The sequence below is a fragment of the Nematostella vectensis genome, chromosome 11, assembly GCF_932526225.1.
Source record: "Nematostella vectensis chromosome 11, jaNemVect1.1, whole genome shotgun sequence".
NCBI lineage: Eukaryota > Metazoa > Cnidaria > Anthozoa > Actiniaria > Edwardsiidae > Nematostella > Nematostella vectensis.
The window spans coordinates 11,846,626-11,855,172 of NC_064044.1; the positions used below are offsets into that span (position 1 = coordinate 11,846,626).

The following is an 8,547-nucleotide window of genomic DNA, read 5'->3' on the forward strand; positions in this document are numbered from 1 at the left end:
GAAACAAAGGAAATCATGATTAAACACTTTTATTTCTGGAAGGTAAAGAGTAACTATATTCGCAATACTTGCTCGAGGGAGAATACATTTAGAGGTGGCCGCATTTGGATGTTTTGCAACAAACACTTCCACCATTTATCTGTTCTTAGAGTTTTTTTTAATGTTATCACTCTATTCCATCATCATTATGGGGGCATTGAGGTTCGTGCGATGTTCTCAGCTCCTTTCGCGTGCTCTAAGTCATGTTCATGTCTATAACAGCACCAAAGAGTGTTTTTTCACTTGCCCCATTGAAATATTTTTGTGAAAGCCCCCAATTAGAAGGTGTAAGAGCTTTCAAAAATGTATTTGTATTTCATTTTACGCAGATAACAGGTATCATGGCCAACAGTTGCATCACTGTGAGACGTATTTTACCGTCATTAGGCTGAGAATATAATCCACGAAATCAATTCTGCCTTTCAGCTATTACACGTGAGCACGCGGCGTTCAAATAGAAATTCCAGGTAGTTCTTTTGTGTGGGGGTGGAAGGTTTTGGCGCGAAAACGTGCGGAACTATGATGTGATACAAGTCCCAGCATGTGACAACGTGAGTTTTAATGAAGCGATTTTTAACCTTTTTCGATTTTTTTTAACCTTTTCGATTTTTTCGAACCTCACTTATAGACTAAAATGCAGAATCTGAGAATGGGTTAGTTTTTTTTTCTCTAGGTCAAACAGAATGCGTGGTACAATTCCCCAAGGTTATCTTTGATTTAAGGCATACATCAAGACGCGGAAACAACAAAGGATTTACATGTCATTGACAATCAATTCAGGGCCAGTCTCAGCCAATCACAACCGTGTTACGTGTCTTTTTCTTTCACAATATATCACACTTCACCATTCACGAACACGAAAAGAATTAACGATAAAGAGCACGAAAATATATCACGCGTCAAACACGGCTACATTGTTTGATATTGCTGGTTCTTATTTCTTTGATATCAATGTTTAATGTTTACCATGAATTAATCAATCATAAACTTTCCAATTCGAGCTTTTCGTTTACTTTTAAGCTTGATGAACGGGGGTGCATTGATAATTCCATATTTACTCATGTTTGTCGCCGCTGTGTTTTATTTGTCGTGATCCAAATACGCCGCCGACCAAGCGTCTCATTACGTCTGGGAGGCGTTTCTTTGGGGAGGCGTTGAGCGGCACAGTACAATCTTGCAAATACAATTTTCTGAATTCACACCCGAGTTTTGAAAGATACTGAAATCTACGGTGGTCAATCCACGTGGCCAATCTAAGGTACACAAGGAATTTCAAAACTTTACACCGCAATTTCAGTATTTCACGTCGGATCGGGGGGGGGTATGTCGGGGGGGGGGGGGGGGCGTTAGGGGGTCTAACTACTCGCAATACCGCACAAAATTTTGAATATACCGCAATACCACAGAAAAAAAAAATAATGGGAAATATCGCATACCGCACAGAAGGACGAGGTTTTAAAGAGAGCATATGCGCGACACCCGACATTTCTCAGGTTTCCCTCTATACCCTCATCTTCGTTTCTTTCGTTTCTTTCTTTCTTTTGTCTCTCTCTCTCTCTCTCTCTCTCTCTCTCTCTCTCTCTCTCTCTCTCTCTCTCTCTCTCTCTCTCTCTCTCTCTCTCTCTCTCTCTCTCTCTCTCTCTCTCTCTCTCTCTCTTTCTTCTTTCTTTCTTTCTTTCTTTCTTTCTTTCTTTCTTTCTTTTCTTTCTTTCTTTCTTTCTTATTTTCTTTTCTTTCTTTTCTTTTTATCTCGCTTTTTAAAATGTTGCATTTGGGTATCCTGTGGGGAGGGCTCCTGCAATCTAATCAAACATGGCGGTAGTTGGCTAGCTTGCAATTCTTTGCTTTCTTTGTCATCAGGCATTTCCGACTGCTGGAGCAGCCACGAAATGATGATCGTAGTTCGAGGTACTGATCTATACATACATATTAATCAAGCACCAGTAGTGATTAGCATTTTTCTCTTGCGCAAACAAGAATGACAAGCGTTAAGATAGCTTTGCTCTCATCTACTTACTAATTATATAGAAGTGTGCCATAAATTGTGTCACAAGGGTCGATTTTTACTTATGCAATGAATCATATAAATAAGTTTTAAGTTACTGGGCATAAAAATAAAAAAATAGCGTTAAAAGAGGATGAAAGGAATTTTTATTGCATTTTTTCCCTTACATTCACTTTCACTGCCTTAAACCGGATTTTAACATGCACATAAGCTTTATATTTCTCTTTATTTCGGCTTATTCCACCTTTTACTTCGTTTTTTTTTTCATTAGTGAGAATATGCCTTTTGGGTGAGAGTATTCAGCCCAGTGCATAGCACCAACATATACTTGCCAACCTAGAAAGCTTAAAACCTGGAGATTAGTTCTTCAAATACTAGAACTGTATAAGAAATTTTTGATGAATTTTCCCAGGAGATTACATCCACTTTTTGCCAGCAGATGAAGGCTAAAAGCTGGGAGTCTCCGGCAAAAACTGGGAGAGTTGGCAAGTATGCACCAACATTACTTAAGGATTACCACTGGTCATGTCACTTGTTTTGCCAGGCTATCTTTCCAGCTTGTTTCTGCGAGCCAGGGCAAATGAAATTAAACATTGTCTGGGAATAGAACCTATCTGTCGCTCTCAAGTCCAAGCAAATGGCAGCTATGTTGTGTTAAGAAATGGAACTTTTTGTACAGGAATAATGATTTGAGCTTGATTAGTCTATATCTCTCATACATTAATAGGCAATTGGAGAACTGTTCTCTTACAAGAGAATTTTCACAAATACGTGACTGCTTGGGAAACTCAAATACATGCTTTTAGCTAGAAATTGGTATTTTGGGACTAGGCAGGTTGGTCACTTTGGAGCCGTCAGTTTATTAAGTGGCTGCTTAATGCTACTAATACCATAAAAGACAAGGTTTGCATTTGATGCAAATTGCAATTTGTATTTTATGTTTATATTTTTTTCATTTGGCTTTTAGCAGAACAAAGCTTTTAACCCATCTCACCCAAAATGGAAATAATTGTCATCTATTGAATCATTTACTATTAGTTTTTCTCACTTTTTTAATTTTTCCTTCTTTTTTCTTTTGTTTGGTTGATAAGGTGCTATGTCTTTATCAACAATCTGGGTCAGTCTATTATCAGACAGCCCACATTGTTTTCCTATGCTCCAGAAGTTATGAAGATCTCTTATATAAGTCTGCTTATAATGGATGTTCAATGCCGAACACAAAGTACAAGTCCACGGGGCAAGGGTTACAGTCCTGTACTTTTTTCGCCAGTAGTGGTACTCTTTGTAAGCCTCTTCATTTCTATTGAGGTAAATCAAGTGATCAGCCAAAGCCTTCACTGAGCTGAATTCTAATGCATTGATGTATGAGCCAGGCACTGCAACACTGGAATCATACTTGGACCCCCCTATGACAATGGGTACTATTCCAAGTTTTAGAGCTGCCCAGTATTTCTCTGTAATATAATCCAGGCAATTAGAATTCTCAAAGCCGAGCTGAAATTTATACCTCTTTTTTAGCTCAGTACACTCTGGGGCATCCATTTTGCACTTTCCTGCTTCCTTGATCCCCATTTTCTTGGCACAAATGCCATATACATCCACAGGGATGTATTTGGAGAGCTGTTTGATGAACCTCTCTCGTTCAAGCCCACAGTGGCTAGCTGCCCACATCACAAATCTATCTTTCTTATTTACAATCCTGGCGATAGTTCGGTCTGTATGCTTGACACCATGCGATACTCTATAATAGTACCCATACGGGGAGTAAAAATCGGAATCGCGTCGATAAGTCAGAGTCCAGTGAAATAAGTTGTTCAGCCATTTTGCATCCGGATTATACTTAGGGCTTTCCAATGCAAAGTAAATCCACCTTTGCGCCCTAGGCTTCTGTTTAGCGAGACGAAACATTTCCATGCGTCCAGGCATATCCTTAGCGTGGAAGATTACAGCATCAGCTATCTTGAACTCTTTGTTATCAAACGTCAAGCGACACTCAAAGTACGGACAGGCAATGCCCTCCCATTGGTTGAACATCAATGAAGAATTCATCCAGTCCCAAGGCTTCTTGTAGAAAAATTCCGTATAACATAAGATAACCTTTCTTCGCGAATTTCTCGCTCTTTGAGAGTACTCCGCAAGACTGGCAGAGCTGGCACTATCTTCAAGCTTTTTTTTCATTTTAAACAGTTCCTCGTGTATCTTCCTAAGTCTGTCGTCTATGTGTTTCGGCTGATAGAGGGAGCGTATGTCGTCTGGGGTATAGAGAAGGTTAAAGGCTATTAGCAGGAATCCGCACAGGCTAAACCCGCCTAAAATGCATGTCTGTAGTCCAACACGAGAAAATGCATCAAGTCCCCTATAGAGCCACATCTCGCTTATGCAAGCGATTAGTCACTCAATAACAATTTGGGAAAATGTTATGCAAATACATTTACGTTTATAGTCATCGATTGTATGACTTTGAAATATCACTTTAGGATTTAATTCTCCTTTTTTTACTTTTCTAAGTTAGCCAATCTGGTTGACATTAAGGAGGCGTTCTCTTTGTTGAATTCAGTAAAAAGATCTAGAACTATTTTGGAAGAGTTTGACTTTCGCAAGGTCTTAATCATGCGGTCTTAATCATGCTAACATTATTAGCATAACTGTCACTTTGAATTTATTAAGATGCGGTGGTGTTACATAATGTGGCTGTGACTTTAGCATAAAAACGCAATGATTAGATCGAACCAAGACATGAATCAATAGACTTTTATAGACAGATCTGTTTGTTGAGCAATGATGATATCTAAATTTTGTAGAAGGAAAATTTGTCTAACGTCTCTAGCAGTGTGAAGACGGTAACACTGCGCAAGCGCGCAGACCATGCAGAAAATTAATGCACATTATAAATACTGAACACGCAAGCAACTAGACCAAGCTTGTAAAACAACTCAACATGCTTATAGGAGACAAGTCCAGGCGGCAACTTGCGATACGATCCTTAATCTTGCTCGCTGTATGCACATGGATTGTTTACACGTTTGTTATAGCCACTTTGAGCCCGAAGAAGAAGACATTTCTAAGTCCGAAGGGAATAGACGATAGAGTTCGTGCAGTGCATCAAGAAATACTACGAATGAAGGAACGATTAGAGGCGAATGGATCTGACGCCAAGAGTCTATCGGAGTATGTGGAGAAAGCGAAGCGGGAGAGGACGAAAGTTGTCCTTGTTAGAACGACTTTTTTCGGACAAAAACCCTGGGGATGGCTCAGTAAAAGTCAGCGGTTTAACACCTGGGAAGACGCACAATGCCCATACTTTCGGTGTAAGTTGACGTTCAATCAGCGAGATTTTCTCAAAGCGGACGCTGTTATATTCCATGCTAAAAACATGCTTACAAATCTAGCAATGCAAAGATTGCTACACTCCAAACCTAAAGCTCAGAAATGGGTTTACTTCGCATTGGAAAGCCCACAAAATAACCCAAGCGCTAAGCACTTGAATAATCTTTTCCATTGGACGCTAACATACAGACGCGATTCAGATTTCTTTTCGCCCTACGGCTACTACTATCCCGTTAGTAAAGATATCGAGGCAGAAACAAGGGAAATCGCCAAGCTAATAGCCAAGAAGAACAAGTTGATTTTCTGGGCTGCAAGCCACTGTGACGTTCCGCGGGAAAAATATATCCGGGAACTGCTCAAATACGTACCAATCAGCGTGTACGGTCAATGCGCGCCTTTTGTAGGTCTAAAAAATTCCAGCGGCTATTGCGGAATGAATGACCCGAAATGCCTTGCGTTAGAGAAGCGACACAAGTTCATCTTAGCGTTTGAGAACTCGAATTGTAAGGATTACGTCACTGAGAAATATTGGACTGCTTTGAAGCGAGGGCTGGTCCCTATTGTTCTAGGAGGGGCAAGCTACAATCCTGGAATTGCTATTCCTGGATCATTTATAAATGTCGTGGATTACAGCTCCGTCCAAGAGCTTGCAGATTACTTGTTGTATCTTGATAAAAATGATGCGGCCTATGCAAAGTATTTTGAGTGGAGAAAGCATTATAATATGGCGACTTACGCGCCATGGACGTGCGTCTTGTGCGCGGCGCTTAATATGGACACAAAAAAGACGTATTATAGTAACTTGGATGACTTCTGGGGGAAGAAACAATGCGGACTGCGTAATAGAGCGTTAGACAGAATAAAAATACGCGAGGAATCATAAATAACGAACTGAAAATCTTTGTTCAATGTTCTACGTTGGGATTTTTGGAATTAATTTTTTTAAATAACACATTCCACAAATGAAATTATGTACAACTGTACAATTAAACCAATTTTAAAAGCCAAATAAGCGACTATGTCTTATGATCCTCTTGCCTTGCCTTAGAAGTTTCCAGATCGAGATAAAAAAATAATAATACCGCACTTCCTCTATTGCATTCCTCACCTTCGAGACCACGAAAGATGTTCGCTTTGTAGAGGCTGACTGAACAATGAAGGTGGAAAAATAAAGTACTTTAGTTACAAATTGATATTTGGTACTAGATTTAATAGATGTTTGAGGCACCGGAAAGGACTAACAGGAATGTTGACTTCTGACTAACAGAGTTGGTGAATGGTAAAATACAATCAATGTATTAACAAATCCAAGGGAAATTTATGTCAGGATAAAGCGTAGTTTGCGGGCTCTCCCAAAGGTCACTTTTGGAAAAGGCCTCAAAGTACGCTGGATCCTCGAGCATGAGGTCAGTCAGTATTTCAAAAACCGGCAAACTCGCCAGTTTACTTCCGGTCGATTATGTAACAATCTCCGATTATTTTTAAAGGAAAACTCGAAAAATATTTGAAAATTGTTAATGAAGTGTGTCTGTGGAAGTTTCCTTTAGGATGTGGCTGATAATTTAAAGCAGATGGCCTGTTAGACAGAGCAGATTCTTTTGTTTCTTGTCGGCTGAGGTATCCGTCGGCCCGCCAGAAGTAAACTGGTTTGATTTCCGCTTTTAGAGTTTGTTTACATACCAAAGTATGCTACACCAGGCGTTCTTACCGGGCTACCTTTACTCGGAGATGTTGCGTGCGCACTTTGCATTTTATGTGCGCCGTGTATTTTTTCGAGAGAGAAAATTGGAATTTGAAAGGGCATTTTAAGTGGGGTCTATTTTTTGTATTGTTTTTCGGACTGTGACATGTCCACGTTAGAAATTAGAGGGGATTTTTAATATTAAAGAGACCCAAACGCCGCCTTTTTTTTTTTATTTTCAAATACCAAGTCTGAGAAAGCATCTCCATGTCCATCGGCTGATTTGGAGATATTGCGATATTTTCCATTGAGATTGGTAAATGAAGTATAAAACGTCGTTTTATTATATTTCAAGTTTTCATCACTTAATTTTTCTTTTAATATTGAATAGAAACGATAAGAAAAGTCTGGCTGATGTGGGCTCTTTAAAAATTTTGGCCTCATTCCAAGTTTAATGTGGAACCGATGTAAACCACGCACAACTGATAGAAATTACCTTTTCCAAAATAGGCCCAAATTACTTAAAGATAAGAAGTATTGGGGGTTTTCTGACATACAGACTTAATTAAAAGGGGAGATCTGACAAGATGTTTGATTGTATCACTTAATTGTTTCGGCGTTTTTGTAAAGAGAGTCTTTTATAATATTCATGGTGGAAAAAGCGTAATGTAGCATGCAGAAAAGAGGAAACAACAGTTTGAGAGACTAGATAATTGCGAACTTAAGGTGAATTTTCTTCCATTGCAAGAGCTGCCATTTTTAGACCACTCAAATTCTGCGTATTTTCAATTGTTATACCTTCGTCAATAAAACCTTTACCCCCTTCTGTTAAATAAAAACTAGCTTTTTATTGGAGCAACCATGTCTTTTATAATCTGTTTGATCATTTAATCTTTCCCACAGCCTGGCAATTTGTCCATTTAATTTCTCTCAGCCCAAACTTTTAACGATTTTGTTATTGAATATATCATATGATAGTAAAACAAAACTATACTAGCCCATAATAAAAACAATGTAAGACTATACATTGCCTGAATAATACGAGTATAGAATAAACCTTTCTAGGATATGATTGACACATGTCATTTTCTTTGTTTGTGTTTACACCCAAATCGTAATATCTCTGTAGATTTCTTATCAAGCTTTTTTCTACTTGCGGTTGAACATTGCGCTCCAATTTATTATGAAAAAAGGAATAAAAAGTTCGATACCAAGGTATCTTTCTAAGTAATCTTCACAGGGGGTAGAACTGTTTTAGATATAGTTTCGTAGTCCCCATGTGTTCACAGCATTCTATCTTGTACAGTAGAAAATTTAACTTTTTTTTCTAGTTCCATAGCTAATGAATGTTCTCGAAGGGGCAAATATAGTCATTCAAAACATTGACCAAAGTTTTTTTTTTTAAACCCGCTATAGCATAGAATAAAAATAATTAAAAGATTTTCGGAGCCGACTTGTGCGCGACAACCAAGTCCTCCTTCGCGATTAATTCAGC

At 38.7% G+C, this 8,547-nt stretch overlaps 2 protein-coding genes across 2 annotated transcripts; one reads left to right on the forward strand and one right to left on the reverse strand.

The window, feature by feature from the left end:
• Nucleotides 1–2,081: 2,081 nt before the first annotated feature.
• On the reverse strand, nucleotides 2,082–4,543 carry LOC5514706 (alpha-(1,3)-fucosyltransferase fut-6). Its single transcript, XM_032384293.2, has one exon. It carries the CDS (start codon nucleotides 4,412–4,414, stop codon nucleotides 3,089–3,091), a length of 1,326 nt encoding a protein of 441 aa, XP_032240184.1. The 5' UTR covers nucleotides 4,415–4,543; the 3' UTR covers nucleotides 2,082–3,088.
• Nucleotides 4,544–4,847: 304 nt separating this feature from the next.
• Nucleotides 4,848–7,273, forward strand: LOC5514697 (4-galactosyl-N-acetylglucosaminide 3-alpha-L-fucosyltransferase 9). The gene has a single exon (XM_001634811.3). The coding sequence runs from the start codon at nucleotides 4,983–4,985 to the stop codon at nucleotides 6,252–6,254; it is 1,272 nt and encodes a 423-aa protein (XP_001634861.3). The 5' UTR covers nucleotides 4,848–4,982; the 3' UTR covers nucleotides 6,255–7,273.
• Nucleotides 7,274–8,547: the final 1,274 nt, after the last annotated feature.

Excerpts from the sequence above, each read along its gene's own strand:
- LOC5514706 (XM_032384293.2), bottom strand. The coding sequence starts at position 4,414 with ATGTGGCTCTATAGGGGACTTGATGCATTTTCTCGTGTTGGACTACAG.
- LOC5514697 (XM_001634811.3), top strand. The coding sequence starts at position 4,983 with ATGCTTATAGGAGACAAGTCCAGGCGGCAACTTGCGATACGATCCTTA.